General features: G+C 42.7%; 2 protein-coding genes and 1 long non-coding RNA gene across 13 annotated transcripts in view; 1 reads left to right on the top strand and 2 right to left on the bottom strand.

The window, feature by feature from the left end:
* LOC114864656 (rod cGMP-specific 3',5'-cyclic phosphodiesterase subunit alpha-like) overlaps positions 1-6519 on the bottom strand; it is a 17999-nt gene extending 11480 nt beyond the window's left edge. For 2 of the 5 annotated variants that reach the window (XM_055512602.1, XM_029165572.3), the window contains exons 1-11: positions 6380-6519; positions 5782-6235; positions 5212-5548; positions 4634-4775; positions 2792-2944; positions 2584-2673; positions 2354-2494; positions 1706-1780; positions 1251-1315; positions 978-1044; positions 249-296 (exon numbers count right to left, since the gene is read on the bottom strand). In XM_055512602.1, the coding sequence (XP_055368577.1) occupies positions 249-296; positions 978-1044; positions 1251-1315; positions 1706-1780; positions 2354-2494; positions 2584-2673; positions 2792-2944; positions 4634-4775; positions 5212-5540 (1110 nt within the window). In that variant the 5' untranslated portion in view covers positions 5541-5548; positions 5782-6235; positions 6380-6519. Of the gene's footprint in view, positions 1-248; positions 297-977; positions 1045-1250; positions 1316-1592; positions 1612-1705; positions 1781-2353; positions 2495-2583; positions 2674-2791; positions 2945-4633; positions 4776-5103; positions 5549-5781; positions 6236-6379 lie in introns of those variants that run through there. The other 3 variants (XM_055512603.1, XM_055512604.1, XM_055512605.1) reach the window with 3 other exon arrangements.
* On the top strand, positions 6406-12730 carry LOC114864661 (sulfate transporter-like). Of its 2 annotated transcripts, XM_029165581.3 has the most exons (5): positions 6406-6535; positions 8123-8740; positions 8855-9145; positions 9302-9750; positions 10154-12730. In XM_029165581.3, the coding sequence occupies exons 2-5, from the start codon at positions 8138-8140 to the stop codon at positions 10977-10979; spliced, it is 2169 nt and encodes a 722-aa protein (XP_029021414.1). In that variant the 5' UTR covers positions 6406-6535; positions 8123-8137; the 3' UTR covers positions 10980-12730. The 2 variants fall into 2 exon arrangements, with proteins under 2 accessions (XP_029021414.1, XP_055368584.1); XM_055512609.1 differs by lacking the exon at positions 6406-6535 and having other exon boundaries at positions 7655-8740.
* On the bottom strand, positions 9604-22202 carry LOC114864685 (uncharacterized). Of its 6 annotated transcripts, none has more exons than XR_008696003.1 (7): positions 22114-22194; positions 21696-21811; positions 20221-20294; positions 18277-18419; positions 10673-10950; positions 10128-10533; positions 9604-9742 (listed from the first exon to the last, which is right to left on the bottom strand). It is a non-coding gene; the product is annotated as an uncharacterized LOC114864685 (long non-coding RNA). The 6 variants fall into 6 exon arrangements; XR_008696005.1 differs by lacking the exon at positions 9604-9742 and adding an exon at positions 9948-10009 and having other exon boundaries at positions 10093-10533; XR_008696006.1 differs by lacking the exon at positions 9604-9742 and adding an exon at positions 9948-10005 and having other exon boundaries at positions 10093-10533.

The raw sequence follows: 22202 nt of genomic DNA, 5'->3' as shown, positions 1-22202 counted from the left end.
GGGCTCATCTCAAATGAAGCTGATGGATTTCAGTCCCATAGGCCGACTTAATGAAAAACCCGATCATTTATTACTGTGAGACTGTTGTTTCATACATTTTAAAGTCTTTTGTCTTTTTTGTGTGTTGTGGTAAATGTACTGCAGATACATTGTTTTGAGGGTTCTCTCAACCAGAAAAAACAAGTAGATTATAATTTAATAGTCAAATTCTTCTGTGTAGACTTTTATTAATGTCACAGCTGTTTTACCTGGAAGTCAAAAAACTCATCCTCCGCTGCATTCATGATGTTGCATATCTGTTGAAAGAGCAGAAAAAGTTCAGAACAAATGGCATTTTGTGAAAAAGAGAAAAACAGAAAGACAAGATTTTTAAGACACTGGTTTTCCAGCGGTTAAAAAAGACTTTGTCAGCATTAATTGATACAGAAGCTTGCAGCAACCTCCACATTAAATGACTGGACTGATCTCAGATGCCACAGGTCAGGGTGTGATTCTGAACATGCTGGGTGAGATCTGAATCTGTCAGATTCAGATCTATAGCTTCCTGCAATAATCCTAAACAGATCTGTTCCCAATTACATCCTTTTAGATGTTATTGCTGAGGTCAACGTCATCATTCTCCCGATGATCGAGTCCCTGTTTGTATTCAGCCTGCTCACTGGCCACTCATTCATTATTCATCTGTTGTTTAATTCATACATGTGTGGGCTCCAGGGCGGCTGAACATTTGCAGAAAGGTCAAATGCCCAATACTTTTAACAGACACAAATGTACCAAAGTGTCCTGCAGTAACTGTCTGCAAGTTAGAAATGTTAATGAGGCTTCTTAGAGGAGCTTGTTTCTGTACAGTAACCCGTGAGCCAGATGTGAGTAGAAATGCATTTATGGCCAGTATGGGCTCCAGCTTACTGGGGGTTTCAATGTATACTGTCCTCTACAAAGTACAGTAAAAATACAGTAAAGGTCTTGACACTGACCAGTCCTGTTTCTGCCACATAGGTTGGTAAACCACTAACCAGGGCCCAGTGATCTGCTGGAGGATTCCTAGAGGAGCACAACAGATTCATTACCAGCAGAAACGTTGCACCACGCACGCACGCACGCACGCACACGCACACACACACACACACACACACACACACACACACACACACACACACACACACACACACACACACACACACACACACACACAGTGTGTCTGTCTGTCCACTGATACCACCCTGTAAAACACCTCTGCTGTGACTCACGGTATAACTTTGATGTCCTCCTTGCCATGGAGGATGTAGTCAATCACCTTATAGAAGATTATTTCCTTCAGAAGACACACAGCAGAAAAAATAGGGAGCAACATGAGATATTTAGAATGAAAATCTGTTTAGATCTGATTTAAATGTCCCAAGTTCATCACTTAGACATTCCTCAGGCTTTAAGGGCTACTAGGATTTGGAAAGTTTGACTCCATAAACAAACTGTAGTGGAATAACAGCAAACCACTAAAAAATATGAATCGTGTTCTGTGAGCCACAAAAACCCGGTGCACTTACTGTACCTGTAACATTTATAAGGAATAGTCAAAGGGACTTTATTACCCAGCGGTGGCACTAGAGCAAATGCCAAAGGACACACGGGGGACTACTTTCTAATGCCGAGTTCACTTCTCAGTAGCAGCTCTGCTGAGTTTAGCATGAGCAGTGTCTCTCACTCTGCCATCTGGAGTTTTGGGTCCATCGTACGGCGGAACTTCTCCCATCAGAACAGGCCACATGTCGAAGAACTCCTGCCCAGAAGGAGACCAAAAAGGATCACTCACTGCACAGACGACCGCTCCAACTCAAATGATCCAGTCTGATGTTTTACTTCACCATCTTCACAAAGTGCTGTTTCTAAGATATAGATTCTAAAAAGAGCAAGTTTAATCCCGAGCACTTCATCTATCAAACCCTGATTTAGTTACCAAACAGCCATCTGTGCAGGCAGACACCAGTGTGTTCTCCGATAGCAGGTGTTTGGAATCAAGTGGCAGCTGTTTGTAATTAGGTGTCAGCCTTTATGTTGGTTATCACTAATACTCAGAGGAACTGTCCTACAGTCGGTCGATGCTTTTAGTGTTGAGACAAAATGTGAAGTAAAACAAAAGTGAGACAAGCAAGTTGTAAATGTTAGACAGTGAAAGCCCAACGGACTCTGTAAATATCACCTCCCAAAGGATGGGAACAGAAAACGATTGCACCAGAATTTATGAATAAAACCATCTTTAGACCAAAGGGTTGTTCTATAATCTGCTTTTAAGTCATCTTTATATTTGTATCTGGCTGCTTATTTGAAGCTCTATCTCTCCGTGACGTCCCACCTTGGTCTTGGTCATGTCCAGGAGTCCCACGGAGTAACGGTCACAGTTAAGGAAGGCTCTGACTGTGTACAGCGCCTTGTGGAACTGCCTCTCTATGTCTGTCAGCTCTTCAAACACCTTGCTGGCCGACCACAGCAGCACCTGCTCTTCATAAATCACATGAAAACTGTTTTACAAAGTCTCAACTATCTCAGGTGCTACTGTCAGCAGAGAGCGGACAAGGAGCTCACCTGTCCCCTTCTGGTCTCACAGTTGTGCAGGTAGTTCAGGTGGAAAACCCTCAGGACCAGGTTGGCAAAGTTCAGGTACTTGTTTAGGATCTGGAAGAAATCAGCTCACAAGTGAACATGTGACTGCACAGAGTCACTGACGAGCTAAAGAAACATTCATTCAGCAACTGAAAGCTAAACTGGACGGAGCTGCAGCGTCACACGTTACCTCTTCATCCTTGACATTGAAGTGTGGCCCGTCCAACTTGTTGACAGCCATCATGACCGCCACCATGTCTTTACCATTCATGATGGGGATGGCGAGGACGTTCCTGGTCTGATATTCTGTCAGCTCGTCCACAAACTTACTGTAATAAGGGCTCTGCAGAGGAAAGGCGAGAGAGACACTCAGCACATTAGAAGCCTGGGCTGCAGAATTGGTGGCAGAGACACCGATTTTTTAGGCAAAGTCTGACTTTCTGGCCTAGACTTATTTCCTGGTTTAAGTGAAATGGAATCAATCATTTTTCCTGCCTCGTCCACATCCTCAGTCAGACACTGTGGTGGTGGTCAAAGCAAAGAAACACAAATAAACTGCAGCACAGACTCTGGGACAGGGTTGAAGGCATCTCCCTCTCTGAGCCAAAGATGAATATTATACTAATTATTGATTTAGTATGCACTAAAACGAAATCAATATATAAACTCCTTCACTGGCTGATTTAGAGTTTTAAATTTAAACTTATTAAGTGATTAAGTCAATTTTAGTTTTTTTTATGCCCAATAAAACAGTTTAACAAACATTACAGTAGAACAATGGGGTGTAACTGAATAGATTAAAGATGTATTACAGTGCTGAGTCTATGAAAATGGCTCAGGGCCTGTGTGACCTCTGGGAGTAATCTGGGCTCGCTCTAATTCAGGACAGATTAACCGGCATCATTCGTAACCTTCTCAACCGCCACAGTCCACCTTCCTCACACACGCAGACATCCACACCTTAAATAACAGCCACATTAATATTCTGCAAATATTAAATTCACTTTGAGGAAGACACGGACAGACGATGGAAAGCAAAAGGGGCTTGTTGCTGCCAACTCCTACATAATCCCAGGGAAACCTAATCCCCACCTTCAACCTACAAGAAGCCTCACTGGTTAGCAGCCTGCACTGCATTGGACTGTGACAGAAATAGAGCAGAGCGAGACAGTGATTTCCAGCCTCCGCATTACTGTGAAAGGCCATCCACGGCGCATTAGCATCACAAAGCCAAACAATTATAGAGAAACATTAGCCGATCCTTCACTGCGACTGGTCTGGAGCTTGGAGCCTCTGATAATGTTCAAGTTGCCAAATTTGCCTTTGTGCTGTGTGCTGTGTGTGTGTGTGTCATGATGGATGAATGTTTTGAACATGATCCGTGTTCTATGCCGGCTCACAGGCTGACCAGGCACCAGAACTACTGATAGACAAAATCAAACGGAGTCAACCTGCCTCTGCTTGGTCGAGCCTTCTAATCCGCCATGAAGAGGAAAACTGATACAGAGGACCTTGTCCCCATCTGCTACAGTCTGCGCAGTGTGCTGCCGCTGTACTGAGTGTAAATGTCACAATAGCAGTGGCAGAGGTGCGTGGGTGTGCAGCTAGTGGCCTGCAGCACCATGACACACTTGAAGTGTACATGGGAATAAGCTTGCCAGCTATTTTCAAATGTCAAACTGGCTGTAATGAGATTAGGCTTTGGTTGGAGGGAATTAATGCCAGAGAAAAGAGGTGTCACGTCTCCCTCTGGTGGCCGAACAGCGGCACAGCACGGGCAGAACAGGGGTTAACATGTTTACCGAGCAATACGCTAATTCACACAGAAATACGCATGGAGAGGATTGATCTCAGATATATTTTACATTTCTAATAAGAAAATTAATTAGCTACACGTCAATCAACCCAACCAATGTGACAATAACAAATGTGTGTTTTTGTGTATAGAATATGAAACATTACCAGAGAAAAGGCACACACACCACAATTAACCGAACTATCCGTGACACACAAATGAATTATGTGCATTTACCTGCGACACATCTGGAATATTAACCATCTTCTTGCTGGATGCTACGTGGCCCACGATGCCAATGTCCAACGGGTACACGATCTCACTGTCAGGCGGCACCAGGCACTCATCGAACACAGAGTCTTTATGGACATTAAATAACCTGGAGATAAAGAGAAAAAAATGCATAAAATCATTAAATTGGGTCAGAAATAACTTATGTTGTTGTGCCTTTAAGCAAGGCAGCTACACTCAAAATCACTATGACTGTGTGTTTGCAGTGGCTCCTTTTCATACAGAACAACTGTAACTGCCTGAACCTGCTTTTATCTGGGATTTCCTCATATGAAATAACAGCATCTGTGTTCATTCATACGCTGAACGTTCGCTAAAAATGTCAGCAACCTCAAAACAGCATGACAGACTGTGACAGAGAGGAGGTGTTGAATCAAACGCTGATAAACTTGGATTTTCAACTAAAAAAAACACACATTGTTAATTGAAATATATGTGACTGAAGAGGTCAGGCCTTCTCTTCTCTTCCTCAGCCCAGCATGTAATTCTGCCAGGACTTCAAGGTTCAAGGTCTTTCCTCAAACCTTGTTGCCAGCTCAGCGACACCGTTCCTCTGCCGGTACATGAACAGACTCATGCGGTCGGCCCTCATCATGAAGCTGATATGTCTCATTAGTTTGAAGAGGGACTTCTCCATCTGCAGGTTGTCCTGGATGTCCCGCACCAGGTCGAAGAGGATCTCGCTCTCGTCCACCGCCGTCAGGTCGTGGAACTTGCTGATGTCCACCGCCGTCGTGCGGTTGCCGTCCAGCAGGTCAGAGATGACCTTCGGCCGGAAGTTGGTGTCATAGTACTGCTTGGCAAATTGTGGGTTGGCATCAAGGAACTGCTCTGCCGCTGCTGCGTCCACCATGACTGCTGCTGACATTTCAAATAAAGATTACTCAAATGAAAAAAAAAAACACTCCATTCCTCCTTTAATAATCATTGTGACTTGGGAATTGAGTTTAAAAAGCAACTAGACAGTGAAGATGCTGTAAAACCAAAACAATCAACAGAAGTAGGCTAAAAAGCTCCTCTAAGTAACGTTACTTCATAGAGAATGTCACAGTCACAGCATTAACAACTATCATCCAACAATACATGACTTGTACCTGTCAGAGTTGTTGTAATGTCTGCGGTGCCTCTGTCCTGATATGCAGCTCAGCCGGTGCCGGAGAAAAGAAAAGGGATTATCAGGATGGTTTTAAACGGTCATGTGTGGACGTAAGCTTGCATCCAATTACTCAGATTACAATAGCTCTCAATGTTTACTCACAACTTTGTCTGTCTCACTACAAGACACAATTCACATTGTAGCCTGTAATTGTACAAGAGCAATTAAGAAACCATAATATTAGCTCGTTCTTTTGGCATCACAGGGGATTTTTTATAGCATTTATTTGTGTTTCCCAGCAGTTTCCCTGTTTCTGACTCAATTCCAGAATAAGCTGCTCATTATAGAACTTTATAATGTATAAGTAGCTCTTCGGCATTGCCTTTGGCTCGGATCAGTAAATTGTGGAGGTTCTATTGAAGGTCGTGATGTCCCGCGTGGTGTCCAGGTGCCTGCGGGAGAAAGTGAGTCAACACACGACAAACTCACAAGGTTGTCAATTTTACACGATAACGAGGCTTGTTGTTTTCTCCGGGCTATTTTCTTAACTTTCACGTATGTTTTGCATGGGTTCATTTGGTCAAACGTTAACCCACCTTACACGCAGAGAACCTCTTTGCGGCTACAGGTCACGTGACGCAAACGAAGCGGACCACGCCACGTCATCACGCACGGAGCTACAGGCGGCTGCAAAGTAAACATGAGGCGGAAAGAACGTCGAGTTTGAAGTCAGCGTCCGCTGCTTCGCTCAGGTCAGTAATTTATACATCATAAGAACGATGAGGAACTGTAAAAGTCCAACTGCGGCCGCTCATGTACTTTAGGTTCGCGGAAGCGTCGACTCGTGTCCACGTTGACAGCTTACTGTACAATAGAACCATTCATAGCGCCGTTAACTCCGCAGCTCCTTGAGCCGCTTTAAAGCAAAACGGGAGTTTTGGTGTGAATCAAGGGCTGGAGCTGCTCGTTCTGCTGAATGAGCACGGGGCGTTTTCATGGCCAGTGATCTCATTAACAGCACTAGTTCCAGTGTCGGACGCTGTAATGTCAAATGCTCCAACACCCAGAAATATGTGGCGCTAACAAAGACAAAGCATTTGTCTTAATACTAGAAACGCTCAGTTGGTTAATCTTGCTGGGGATGAAGATTTTCACGTCACTAATTTCCTGATTTGATGTTTTAATTTATTTTTTTTTTGCTTCTGAAGCGCTTTTTACATTTGTTTCCACTGGATACAGTGTGTTCTCAATGAGCGTATGAACTGTAGGAGCGACTCTTATCTGTCGTGAAGCAATGTGAGAAATGGCTCAGTCAGATGTCAGATATGTGTTCAGGCCACTCGACTGCAGTCACACAGACCCAGCCCGAGCAACGCTTCCATCCACTTCACACAGCGCGTCCTTTGTGTTACAGACAGGTACAGCAGCTGCTCTGAAAAAACATGTCAAGCTCAATCAACGGGTTTAAAGAAGTCACGGGACGAAAAGCTGTGATAGAAAGCAGTGCAATAATGATGCTGATAACCAGCATCATAAAATCTAATCATCCAAACCAGGTGAACATGATGTACTTCTGTACAAACGTCACCTCCTGAAAGATCTTAGTGTTCACGTTGACCTCAGACACTGAAAGAAGCTTGTGTGTAGTTGATGCAGGCTTCATGAGTTCAGCTTCTGTTTTCACTCTACCTGCAGCCCACTGTGACCAGACAGTGAAACACTGTTGAAATAAACGGGCTTTTATTACATTAAACGTTAAAAGTGCTGATGGGAAGGTAGTGAACCACTAAGTTTAATAAGAGGTTGTTTTCAGGTGCTATGTGACGTTCAGGAGGCGCGACCTGCAGAACAGGATCAGCTCATTTATATTTTCAGCACAACTGCTGTAAGGTCTTTTCAAAGACGAGCGGCTTGAGGCTGTTGAGACGGGACGATGGCCAACAACGGTCAGAGTTAATCAAATCTCACAAATTAAAGTAGGTAGCAATGAAGGCCGCACAACAAACCAACAGTCCTGAGTTTAGACAGAACAACACTTATGACTTTAACCCAGTGATGTGAATCCTCAATCCTCCTGCAGAATAAACCATTGAACATGCACATTAAGTTCAGTCTGCTCCTGTTATTTCAATCAGCCAGTTGCAATGTTTCCTTAAAGCCAGCAGCTCTTATCACCGTATTCCTGTGTGACCTTGGATCCATCTCCACTGTCAGTAGCCCTCTAGAGTTAGAATGAGTGTGGTCCCCTCCATGTGTAGACTCTGCTCGTTCTATAAGGTATCTATCGTATAGAACAAGCACAGACTATTAATGTGAACTAACTTCTCTCATCACCACAGCTCAAGGGCTCGATCATGACTCACGACGACGACTGCTGCACAACAGAAGACGAAGCCGAGAGCAGGCAGCAGCAGCGTCTCGCTCTGGAGAGAGTGGAGAAAGGAACAAAGTGGACACGGGTGGCGTCGGCGCGGCTGAGGAAACACTGCTCATGCTCCCCTGACAAGGCTAAGTCCAAAACACTGGGCTTCGTCCCGATTCTGAAATGGCTACCGCGCTACCAGCTGAGGGACTGGCTCCTGGGCGATGTCATGTCGGGGCTGATTGTTGGAACCCTGCTGGTGCCCCAGTCCATAGCCTACTCCCTACTGGCCAGCCAGGACCCCATTTACGGCATCTACACCTCCTTCTTCTCCAGCATCATCTACGCCCTGTTGGGTACCTCCAGACACATCTCGGTGGGGATCTTTGGGGTGCTCTGCCTGCTTGTGGGCCAAGTTGTGGACAGAGAGTTGGCTCTGGCAGGATTCCTCCCAGAAAGCAGAGGTGCTGGGAGTGACAACAGCACTTTCCCACTGGTTGTCCAGGGGAACAGCAGCACTGGGGTGGAATGTGACAGAAGCTGTTACGCCATCACAGTGGGAGCGACGCTTACCTTTACTGCTGGGGTTTACCAGGTATGTGACCCAGTGCACTGGCAAAGACCTTTAGGTTATACGGCTCTCTCTGTTTGTCCCTTCACTTTGCACGGTTTGCCTAACATCCCACTTCCTCCTGTTTGTTTTCCTCAGGTGATAATGGGTCTTTTCCAGGTTGGCTTCATATCCGTGTACCTCTCGGACTCCCTGCTCAGTGGCTTTGCTACAGGAGCCTCTTTGACCATCCTCACTTCCCAGATCAAGTACCTTCTGGGCCTAAAGATCCCAAGACCCCAGGGCTGGTTCACGCTATTCAAGACTTTGTACAGTTTGCTCACCAACCTGGGAAACACTAACATTTGTGACCTGGTGACCAGTGTGCTGTGTTTGCTGATACTTGTACCTACCAAAGAGCTTAACGACCGCTTCAAATCCAAACTAAAGGTAAAGAGGCATAGCTGTCTGCGTAAAGAACGTATATATGCAGAGAGAGATGACTCTGCTTCTCCTAAGCCAAACACAAATTAGAAACAAAACACCCAATTTTTAAAACTATACAACAATTCTGTATTATCTGTGGTTTGTTCTTGTCTTACCTAGGCACCGATTCCCTTCGAGCTCTTTGTGGTGATAATTGCAGCACTGGCTTCTCACTTTGGCTACTTCAACACAGAGTACGGTTCTGAAGTGGCTGGTGACATCCCCACAGGCTTCCTTCCCCCTCAGATGCCTTTATGGTCTCTGATTCCCAGCGTGGCTCTTGATGCTTTTTCCATTGCCATCGTGGGATTCGCCATCACTGTCTCATTGTCCGAATTGTTTGCCAAGAAGCACGGCTACCAGGTGGATGCAAACCAAGAGATGTATGCCATCGGCTTCTGCAACATCCTGCCTTCTTTTTTCCACTGCTTCGTCACCAGCGCTGCCTTAACCAAGACTCTCGTCAAGGAGTCCACAGGTTGCCAGACACAACTGTCTGGACTGGTCTCCGCCGTCGTCCTTCTGCTGGTGCTTCTAGTAATTGCGCCGCTCTTCTATTCCCTGCAGAAGTAAGTTAACTATAAATATTGAAAAAAAGGCACATTAAACATGGAAAGTGTGATTTACTTGTGTACTTGATTGTGACTGGAGCTGAGCGTTGGCAATGATTGCTGGAGCTGCTGTGTTCTGTGTCCATGTTCTTGACCAACACACTTCATGTCAGACGTCATCATCAATAAAATCAACCATCAGATCAGGACGGATCGTTGGTTCCTTATCTCTTTAATTAACCTCGACCCTCATTTGTTTTTCCACCTTTGCCACTTTCTTAGTAGAAAAGGATCCAAGTCTTAATTACACAGTTACAAGTGCTTTTTGCCAGTTTTCTCGAAATGTGAAATCCTATTTACCTGCTGCAGTCCTTTTAAATAAAATAAAGTGACACCTTTTCACTGTCTGTCTTCTGCCCAGGTGTGTGCTGGCTGCCATCATCGTGGTCAACCTCCGTGGTGCTCTACGAAAGTTCACTGACGTTCCCAACATGTGGCGTGTCAATCGCGTGGATACCTCCATCTGGCTGATCACCATGGCAACCTCAGCGCTGGTCAACACGGAGCTGGGCCTCCTTGTTGGGGTTTTGGTGTCAGCCTTCTGCGTCTTGGGCCGAACCCAGCAAGCCCAGGTGGTGGAGCTGGGCCGAGCTGCAAGCAGGGAGCACTACGAGGACCTGTCTTCTTACCGAGGCCTTGAGACGCTTCCTGAAGTGGCCGTCTTCAGGTACGAGGCTCCAATTTACTACGCCAATCAGAGCTTGTTCAAAAAGTCTCTCTACAAGTGTGTGGGGCTCGACCCTGTGAAGGAGAAAGCACGGCGTACGAAGCTCAAGAAGAAGAGCAAACCACAGGAAGAAGGCAGAGGCGACATACATAAGAAGTCTGAAGGGGACAAAGTGTGTAAAGGTGAAGAGACTCAAGCTGCAGTGAATGTTACCTTGATGCTCAACGAAGCTCCTCGTAGCGTACGCAGCATCGTCATGGACTGCAGCGCTGTCCTGTTCCTAGATACCGCTGGGTTAAATGCTCTCAAAGAGGTCAGAAAAGATTACGGAGAACTTGGGGTCAGGGTTGTTCTGGCTCATTGTAATACCACGGTGCTGGACACTCTGGAAAAAGGCGGCTATGAACCCAACAAAGAAGGCGAGACCGGCGAAAACAACGTAATATTCTTCACCATCGGAGACGCCGTCCGCTACGTCCAGAGCCTCTCTGCTGCCAACGGAGAATGTGACACCAAATAAGACATTAACATATGTGCAGTAGACAACAGGAAAGTTGTTTCTAAGTGCCTTAAATACTACAGAGATTCAGGTACAGTTATTTTATGAACCCATGTAGAAAAGCCTTAGTCTCTCCTTAGAGGATGTAGAGCCGCAGATCAAAAGCCTTAAACTGAACCTTTTAATGGAATTGATTTTTTACATCTATGTTCATCATTCCAATCTGCAGCGTCCTTAGAGATATTAGTGTAGCTCAGTGCCTAAACTATGAAATGGACATACTGTCACTGTCCTAATATATATATATATATATATATATATATATATATATATTTTTTACTGTTACTAGTTTGTTACTCTGCTTGGGTAGTTGTTTCTGACTTTCAGAGGCTGTTTTGGCTCCTCAGCTCAGGTTTCTGGCCAGTGATGCAATTAAATACTGAATTTAGGCCAGTTTGACAATTCATGGCAAAGAGGGTGAAACAGAATGTCTAATCAAACTTTTCCAAAATGTTAAGTCTATTTTATGATGTCATAAAGCTCAGGCTCACAGTTGGTTCTTGTTGAACAATATGCAGGGTATATATGATCCTTGTACAAACTTGAATATTGTCCAGCACATTTCAGCAGATATGACAGGAGGCTGTCGTCTAAACATCTGCCCTGTTGGAAAGGGGAAGTACTGGAAATCCCTCACTTTTACACCAACATAAGGACAACGATAAGGAGGAGAAACCTCCTGGACACTGACATTTACGGCTTTGTTTATTCATATGACTAAAGTCACAGAAGCAGCATTAACGTAGCACTTACAGTACAGAAACAGGTAGAGTCTTATGACTAACATTATAGTATGTTTGTGATAAACCAGACATGTAACTAGCCCATAAACACAAACACTGCTTCCTGAAGGTTTCAGGGTTACAGTAGCTTTTATCTGTTCATCCTGCGGTCCTATCTTAAAGCCAACATGTTTATGACCCTGCAGCGCTGCAATGTACCAAATACTGCAGTCAGGGTCTGTGAAGCTTTACAGTTAAATGTTGGGGAATTCTGAGCTTTTTTTAGCCCAAAAATAGAAATCCCATGTAGCATAATTTACATATATTTTTATACTTGCTTTTACATAAAACAAAGAATATGGATTTGTTTACGATATCTTAAATGACAAAAACTGTACAGCCTTTGTGACGTTCACTGAATAGCAGTTGTAAAATATGAACGTACTCAAGGTTTGTTCCAACAGTTTTTCACATGATCCATGTTTGTCTACTGTATAAGTTTAATTTCAGCTTGGAACAAATCTACAAACTGATAGGATCTGTGAAATGGTAGCACCTCTGTCTAATTTCTGGGTTTCTTTTTTGCTTCAAGATAAAATATATACATATATTAAATTGCCAAAAAAGAAAAGTCAAAGCTTCCTAATGTCCTTGCTCCTGAGATATTATGGTTCCAGGGCTTTAGTTGGTGTCAGCACTTTATCCTGCAACTGCTACTAAACTGTGGACTCAGCAAACAGTATCCATTTGTTAATGCATTTTTATCTTCTGCTGGTGAAAGGTTTCCTTATTATTTCGAATACATTGCATCACTTGTTAAACAACCTTTATTTACCCTGAATCAGTTCTGTTCGGCTTTTAGTTATCACACTACACCTGAGTAGCCACACCTCACCCTGGCAAACGATGCCAACGGACTTGTAACCAGGAGCTTATGTAATATCTGGACACGGCCAACATATATACAATAAAAATAAAATATTAGCTGCACTTTATCTTTTATTGTCACTACACTTAGACAACAGTGGACCCTGCAAAGTAAATACAAACTATTAATAATGTATTTTTTATTTTTCCACTTAAATAAAAACACGAAATAAAAACAGTGATGTCATACTTTAAAAAAAACAGACATTAATTAACTATTTGGGACATTGTTGTTGATTTGTGTTAAGGTTAATACAGATTCATCTTGCCACTAGGAGGCAGCATTGAGCCGGCAGCTGTCTACACTGTCATACATACACACTTGACAAACAAACCCAGCACTGGAACATTGGTTTTTATATTCAGTTCCAACTCTTACATATAAAGTTGCTTTGATTCTTTTTCACCTTCGCCCTGAACCTTATATTAACGCAAACTCTGCAGTATTTAGTGGTGCTTCTGAACATCAACATAAATACCCATATAAGAGAAGAAACCGAGAGGTCCCAGGCAGACGTAAGAACAGCAGATATGGTTAAAGTCTCTTTCAGGGCTTGTTGCTTCTCCCAAATTACATTGCCTGGAAAATTACACTTGTGCCAATTGAAACCTGAAGGTAAACTCCCACACGAGATCGAGAACACGTTCACCCACCAGTCTGAATATTGGTTATCAGCAATTCCCAAGTTGACCTTCTGAATGAAAACGGGGGTATGAGTGCTTGTGAAGCACCATTTACTAAATGAAGAAAATATTCTTCATTTCCCGACAATGGAAGGAAAGAAAAGCTCAAATAGATAGAAAAGAAATTATTTGCCATTCAGACTTCTTCAAGTTTCAAGTTGCCAGAATCCCAATACTCTGAAGGTGTGTGTCTATATTTCATTAAGATTTCGATAAGAGAAGCCAACAGGCATTTTAGGTTTGCTGAGAAAAGCAATTTTATCACCACTTGCGTCGGTTTCGGTCCTAATGCTTTTCTCAGACCCAGCTGACAGTTTGCCAGTGTCTAGAGTCCCACCAATGAGTGTGTTCACTGACATTTTGCTATATATAAAAACCTGCAAACTGCTCTGTCATTTACAGTGACGTTTTCATCGCTATGACATTGCCTGTGTGGGAACCGCAGTCGTCTTCTGCACAACTCAAGTCAGCAGTGGAAACTATCACGCATCACCATCTGTATGCAAATAGTTGTCACTGCCCAGAACTAAACAACAAGCGACTGGGTTTGGTTTCACAGCGTTAGCACAGCTCACTTACTGTCAGAGAGTGTAAGAAAAGCTGTCAGTCACAGAGGTGGAAGCTGGAACTGCTGGGACTGGGTTAATGTTCTGGGTAAACCCCGTCCTGTCCAAACTGGGTCAGTGTGTCCTAATGAAGGGTCAGTTAACCAAAACCACCCCCTGCACAATGGAGGTTAATTAAACTGTTGTGCAGCTCCCAACGTCTCATTAAAACAGTAGCAACCTAAGCTAGAACTAGCGTGACACTCATTATATAGAATATTCATTCAGTAAGACTATATAGCAACATAACCATAAAACAGGTTACAATTAACTGAGGATGAAGATTGAAGTTGTGAACCCAAATATAAAACCTGTTCATCACGCTGGGATCATGTACCAGATGTGGGAACAGTAGGTAAAACATGTTGCATTAAACGTATACAACATTTAATTTACACGTTAAATACAGTATCAGTGCATCTGTATTAAAGTGAACAGGAGCTGTGAATGATGAGGTACGGTCATTGACCTTAGGAGGCCATTTAATCATTCATGGAATGCTGCAGCCAAATGAACGAGGGCAAGGTCAGTAGAAGGGAAACGGCCGATGAATCATGGATCCTAACCTCAGTGGGTAGTTTTTAAATTCCACTCGCCTCCTCCTCTCCCCCGGCAGAAGACATGTGACGTCATCAGGTTCTTGTAATAACAGACACGGCCTCCGAGTCTTTTAGGGTCAACCTCTATGCAATTGTTGACGCTAATGGAATCTGCAGCAAAGGTTGTGCTAATTACAGCAGACACTTAAAGCGCCTGCTTTTACTGTCACTTTATAAAATTTGCTAGAATTACCCAGACAAACCTATGTTGTTTTCATTCGCCAGTAGCTTGACAGCTACTTATTGTTATATTAATGGAGGTCTGAGGAGTTACCCCTGCAGACTATCTGACATCTGGACGCCTACTTTCACACATTACGTCAACTGCATCTCTGTATAAAAATTTCAAAGCCCTTTAAGTTTCCTCTCTGGCTTTTACTTGTTCTCTGACAAAGAGCTTGTCAAAGCGAATCAATCCGTGAGACGTTAACCAACAAACCAGCTACAACCACCATTAGCAAATTGCCACAATATTGTGAAAGGGGAAAAATACAAAAGGCAGAAAAAAAATGAACCACAATCATAAGATGAACTATTTGTCATTTAAGTTGCTTCTCACAAAATTCCTCTTGAACTCTTTGATTTTCATTTATACCTTTGGCCACATTACTGATTTAACAGGAGAAAGTAGTAATGGACTCACTGTCCCTGCTGTTGTGAATCCTCCTACATGTTCAAACACAACTTGACTGTTATTCATGCAGCAACTCTTCATTATTAGGAACAATCTCGCAACAATTAACACGGCACATCAAGAAGTGTTCATTCTGCACAGTATTAATTCTGGGCCATGAATGGATTCTCTAAAGTGGCCTGCTGAGAGCTGGAAGGCAAACTCTGCACTGTGGCAGGCAGATGGCACGGAGGAGGCCGAGGGCAGCACGTGCACACGCACACACACACGCACACACACACGCATACACATGCACAGGCATCACACACACGCACACACACACGCATACACATGCACACACACACGCATCACACAGGCATTACACACACGCACGCGCACACATGCGCGCACACACACACACACACACACACACACACACACACACACACACACACAAACACACACACACACACACGCATGATGACCCCTCTAAGCCCCCGTCATGACACCGAACGCGCCGCTTCATCCGCTGACTGAAAATGAGTGGATCAGTGGATCGACGCGGGACAACACACAGGCACACGCATGCCATCATTTGTCCACCAGAGACTCTCGGCACACGTCAGGCAGCGAATGATGGGCAGCGTGAGTTGACTTGGCTCTGTGTCGATTCCTGAGAGACAGCTCAAGGGCTGAAGAGGTCGCAGCTCTAATAACTGGCAGGACCAGCCGTGGACGGTGATGCTTAATGTGCCATTTAACTGCTGCAGGTAACCATGGCGATGTGACTCATTGGGTTTTACTTTAGGATATAAAGACAACAAGTTAAACTTGCCTGGAGAAAGTACGGTGAAGACACCCCCCCGCTGTTAGCACTGTTAGATGCACGATGTGTTCAACAACACCCATGGTTATTTATCCTTCGTACCATACAGTCCATGCTGTCGCATTTGGAAAAACAATGAAACGATCTGAGTGTGATATTAAACACAAAAGCTGTTTATCTTCCAACAGTCTATTTAACTTAGCTTGTTCAGGTACAAATGAAAGTGTCTTCTACTCACAACTACATATTGTGCATCAGTGCGTAATAAAAAAAGATGCATGTCAACTTTTTTCAATGCACTTTTATAAAATCTGTTATTCACACAACATCCAAAAAACGAAAACAGGCATCAAGGGTTGAAACACCTTAAAATGAGCCACTTCCAAATCTTTAAAAGGAAACTATTAATTAAATTCATATCAACAACAATTTTTTCTCCACCTCCATCAGCCAGCACCAACATTTTCCTAAATTACAATTCACACTCTGTTTGTCCATTTGCTTTTATAAAATAAATAATAATAATAATAATATTGTCCAAGTTGTTTTGAATTTGTTTTGAAAATGTAATGTTTTCTGGCTAAATTGCACATTTTATCTCGCATCAATAGCAGCTTGTCAGGTCTTCCTCTATTGTCTGGTTGCCATCTGCAGATTTTGTCTACTATTATTTTAGTGCACACTTTTACAAACACTAAGCTTCTCCCTGTGGTTTGGGGTTCCCTTTAAATATTGAGATGTGATCCACAATGAGAGCACATTTGATAACAATATAAATTAGAGCTCAAACAATGACACGCTACATATTGTTTAGGTCAAGAGGTCCATAAATCACTATTTCTGAGCAAGCAACACACTTATTGTGAAGAGAAGCTGTAATTAAAATTGCAGTCAATTCTTAGTAAATGCACTTCAGGAAAGATTGCTCATCATAAAAGCTTTGTTTCAAATACTAAAAAAAGCAACCCCTGCTCGTGACTTCCGAGTACAGCACAGTCACATCTCATCCAGTAAGAGCAGACGCCACAGGGTGATTACATATCTTTACTCCCAGGCTGCAGATTGAAGCAGTGGCTCATCCTTTAGAGGAATGTTTGTCTTCTATCACTGTTGGGTGGTGTAAAACACCTGTTCACTTTCCTAAACGCATTGATCATAAAGCCCAACAGGAATATAAGAAAAGTTACATAGGAGCTTTTCCTATAAAAGAGCAGCTGTTTGAATGTTATCACCAGGATTATTATGACAAACTCTTCTGATGAGTATCAGACCCTTAAGTCACGGAAAGCGTATTTCCATGTAAAAACTTTCTTTTGTGTGTTTTAATAGCGTTCCTCATCCTGACGGCTGCTCTGAGCGAGTCGTTCTAATTATAAGTCCAATTTTTATTGCTGAAAGCTGTGTAACTTTTATTTTAAAGTTCATAGCAGCAAAGCAACACTAAACAACATTCTACACAGACAAATGCTTCTCAGGATTCGCTGTCTGCTTCTCTTTTCTACAGATGTGACTCTACACCCCATTTACTTCAATCAAGTCCATGCAGCCACTGAAGCATGTGACTCTTTCTGCTATAGTCATATTATTTTATATTGATAAATAGAGACTAAAACTACATTAAATTCCCAAACTATTTAGAGGCTGTTTAGGGTCTGCTGACTTTTGCAATTTGGCTTTTGGTTTATTTCCTCATTCTAGAGAGAGAATAGTTCTGAGGATTTTAGCTCTTTTACTGTAGAAAACGGTTAATTTTCTCCCTTATTGCTTGAACTAACATCTCACTTGGTTCCCCTTCAGATCACTGACACAGGAGCACACTACTGGTGTAAGGCACTGCTGCGGATTTATTTTGATGAAGGGTGGACGCAGCCAGTGGATACAGTTTTAAAACGCAGTAAAGTTGGTTTATCAAGTCCTGAGCGAAGACACTAAGGTTATTAGTCCAGATAAATCACCCTGAATGGAAGCCTGAGGGCATTGGAGCGTTGCACCTCACTAGCTACATACTGTAGCTAGTAGTTGACAAAGAGCTGGTGCTGTACATGGCTCATTTACCAGAATCAATAACATTACTCCCCATGAGCCCCAGACTGTTGTGTGTTCACATGGCATCATGAATTGCTGTTTCATAAAAAGGACAGCTTCAGTTCTCCCTTCATGAAAAGCTGAAATGCGGTGCCTGCATGTCAGAACTGAATCGATATTACATTCGAGTCTGGGGGCAGTGAAAGACGACACACCTGGCACAAGTAGAAAGCATTTTCCTGTTAGGTTACACTTACCAGTGAGTCGAAGGGCTTTTGCAAATGTTCAGTTCTGACGTGAGTCGTGCTCTTCTGTGAATTCATCAGCACTCCAGCAGTGCTGTTGTGCTTCTGGCTCCTTCAGATCTTTTCACTGATGCTTCTTTGTTCACCTAGCGATCCTGACAGAAAACAAAAGAAAACAAAGACTCGTACCAGCTTTGTCTGACACTTTGTAGATGCACCCTGTTTAGCTTATGGGCGCCTAAACACATTATACCAACAGCCACTTTGTGCTTGGAATCTCCTTCAGTCTGTGCACAGATTTAAGCTCCACAACGAAACATGTACTTATTTAAAACTAAATAGAATAATATTATGCTTATTGTTAACAATGAGATGCTGCTACATATTTTCTGAATGTATTTGAGAAAGAAATTAAGATTCAGCTGTGTTATCCATCATTACAGTGAACTGACAGGAGTGAAACACAAATGGGAACAATAGCTAAGTCCAGCACACAGGCACGTTTCTCTGAAGCTGGGCGGCCATGTCTTCTCCAGGCATCAAGTCAAGTGTCTGCATGAAAACAACAGCAGCTGTACTCCACCATTCCCTGGAAGACCGACAAGAGCCCATTTACCAGGACGCCCTGGAGGGATGTCCTATTATTTCCCCTGTCAAGATGTATACCACTGGGACTCCACATTATTCTACTGCCGCTCCAGGAGAACACACACCCAGTAGATTAATAACACCCTGCAATCACAGCACACTGTACTGTACGTGGGTGATACGCTCTGAAACACACATGGAGTCACACTAGTCTGATTAGTCTGTGATTACTTTGTGGAGGCGCTGAAAGCAAAAGGCATCCTTTACTTTAAGATGTTTTAGGTAGGTATGTGAATACAATGGAAATTAATAAATCTCATCTCAGATGAAGGGGGATTAGGGGAAGACAAAGTAAATTGTTCTCATACGGCTTCAGTTTTTCTGTGTGTAGCATTTTACATTTGTGTACAAACGAAGCACAACACAAGCAGCTAAACACTAATCATGCAGTCCTAGTGTGTGTCAGTAACAGGCAAACTGATCCTGCCTGCAAATCCGTCAGGATGTCTTCACTCGAACAGAAAACAAATCCACTCACATCCTATTCAAACTCTGGACTGACGTGTGAAATGAATTCTGTGTCTCATCACATCTAATCGTCCTCCAACTAGAATTTCTGTGTCAGCGTCACGCAACGGAACAGTGAGTCACACACACACACGAACGCACGCACACACACCAGCAATAGCCAGCAAATATGGCAGCGTGTGTGTGCGTGACTGGTCGATACCCTGCACGTCCCACATGTCCTTCTGATACTGTGCTTCTCAGCAGGGGAAGAGAGAGACACAGAGGAGCGGAACAGTTGGCTCCAGTTTCCACACAAGCTCATTTATATTACTGGTATTTTTTAAAATGTCACCATACCTGAGAAAAAATAAGACTTATTTTTGCAGATTTTTGGCATTTCCACTGTGTTTCGGACGTTTTGGAACGTTTAGTGATCATAATGGTATTCAAGAGTTATAATGGCAAAAAAGTCATTTTAAAATCATTTGCACTTTTTGCACAATAAAGGAAAATTCATGAAACATAAGTTTAAAACGCCCTGCACTGTATGCCAAACTAAAAGTCCAGAGGATTCAGTTAAAAGCCACACCACTGCCAAAACCTCTAACCTGGCAAGCTGTCAGGTAACCAGAGCTCAACAGTAAACAAGCCATTTAAAAAGCTGAGGTTAATTGTGTTTACAAGCCGCAGGTTGTTTGTAATTACACAAGTTAAACTATAACAAACCAAAAACATGCACAAAGTAAACCTTTCCACTGAGGTTTGGGATGAGTGCAAACAGAGACACGCTGTCAGACGCACCGTCCGAAGAGAAGATTCCATCACACGTTTAAAAGAGTGGCTCCAATGCATTTCTACCTGTTATTCACCCTCATCTGTTTTTTCCTGATTCTTCTCTTTCTGCCCAGCGTCAGCCTTTTCCCCTTCTCCGTCTTGACAATAACACAGAGATAATATACTGTAGAGCATTTCTCCTTCATGCAACGCATACATATGTACATACTTTTATCAATAATAATTACAACAACTTGTTCACCAGCTGGTCACAGCTGAGCTAATGTCCACAGCATTAATACAGTAAATGACAGAGAAATAGTGCGTCTCATTATTTTGTAAAAAAATTGATTGATTCTTCAACCTATTCTTCAGAGACACAGTTTATGACACTAATTTGAATAACAATCAGACTGTAGAACTGTTGATGACATCATACTGTACATTGAGAAGCCTTTTACTTTCTAACTGTCTATTATTCAGCTATCACTTTATGCTTTGATGTCTTTTTAACTGCCGTGGGCCTAATGCACCAATTTAGCACCACACACAAGGCTCCATCACCACCTACACTCATTTAAACCCATTTAACGATTTCTAGTCTAAATTAGTTCTTTTGCAGTCATTTCAAGTACAATTACTGTCGTGACTTGTCTCACATTTAAAAAACAAGAAACACATAAAAACTAAAATTATGATTAAAAGCACAATTTACATAAATGTAAGCAGCTAGTGACGTAGGAAGGAATTGTCAAGTTCATAAAACATTTAATAATTGTAATTTCTGCTAATGGGTGAGTGCCAGGTGCTGTTGATCAGAGTTCTGCACGTCTAATTTTGAGCCACGTACAAGTCAAGATCAGAAAGGAAATTACAAAGTATGAGGATCTTAACTTTAAAGACTATGAGACAGTTGTTTGGTGAAATGAACGTTGAACCCTGCAGAGTTTCATTATTACACTTTTAGGAGACAGGTGTGAAATATCCTCCAACCAAGTAAGTTTTGTTTTTCATGATTTCACTTTTGTATCTACATGACGCAGATTTGTTTTACTTCTAAAGCTCTAAATCCTACTGTGTAAACTGTAGCATTGCAAAATCTACCAAATGAATGTGGACAACCTCCAGCCTGCTCTGACACAAATGTGCTGAGGAGCTGAGGAACAGTTACTCCCCGGTTCTAATATAGAATTACACAGTGTGACTTTAACAAACTTAGAGTTCCCACAGTGTGTATTGATCCCTAATGATGCTCACCTGTCACTGTGATAATTTACTCTCATTCCGCCCCATGCGTTTATTGATTATATGAATGTTTATCTGGTACCGCTCCATGGGCAGTAGTGATCATGTATTAAATGAGCTTGTGTAGATAAGTGAATGTTAACACACATCATTTACTCACATACAGTACATCCTACAGCAACAGTCAGATATAAACCTTCACATGAACAAATCTAGCAAATTCAGGCTAGGAAGTCATTGTAAGTGCACGCTGTCATTTTGTGAGTTAGACTTTTTCCTTGTGCAATTGCAAAATCAGACCTGTGAAAACATACCAGACATTTCCAAATGCAGGTCATCTGGGAGAATGTGCAGCGTGGCCGAAGTCTGGACTGAATGTCTGTGGTTTGTGGCAGTCAGCAGACGAAAGTCAGTTATTTGTCATTTATTCCTACAGAGAGAAAATGTGTTTTTTGTCAGTTCAGACACACGTCAACACTGGAAAACACAGCGCCTCATTGATCATCGGAAATATTGATGAACAATTCAATTTCAATTTAATGTAAACCATATTGACAAATAAAATGTTTTTTCATTTTTATCAGTAAAGCTAAAGAATAACTCGAAGATTCGTGACACTGAAAGTGACTGGACCGCACCTGCTCAGCTAACGCTAACAAACTGCTAGCGAAAAGCGATTCACACATTTAGCTGGTTTTATTGCTTTGACCACGTTACGCTAACGCTGCCTACCGAGTACACGGTGAGCCTTCACTTGCAGCCGAACCGTGTAACATCAGCGCTAACCTCCAACTTCGCCTCTTTTTTTTCTGCTTCTTCTT

The sequence above is a fragment of the Betta splendens genome, chromosome 10, assembly GCF_900634795.4.
Source record: "Betta splendens chromosome 10, fBetSpl5.4, whole genome shotgun sequence".
Lineage (NCBI taxonomy): Eukaryota > Metazoa > Chordata > Actinopteri > Anabantiformes > Osphronemidae > Betta > Betta splendens.
This window is presented reverse-complemented; position numbering and strand designations above follow the sequence as displayed.

Coding starts and splice junctions, on each gene's coding strand:
- LOC114864661 (XM_029165581.3), top strand. CDS start 8,138: ATGACTCACGACGACGACTGCTGCACAACAGAAGACGAAGCCGAGAGC. Junction 9,146..9,301: donor GCTTCAAATCCAAACTAAAG/GTAAAGAGGCAT, acceptor TGTCTTACCTAG/GCACCGATTCCCTTCGAGCT. Junction 9,751..10,153: donor CTCTTCTATTCCCTGCAGAA/GTAAGTTAACTA, acceptor TCTTCTGCCCAG/GTGTGTGCTGGCTGCCATCA.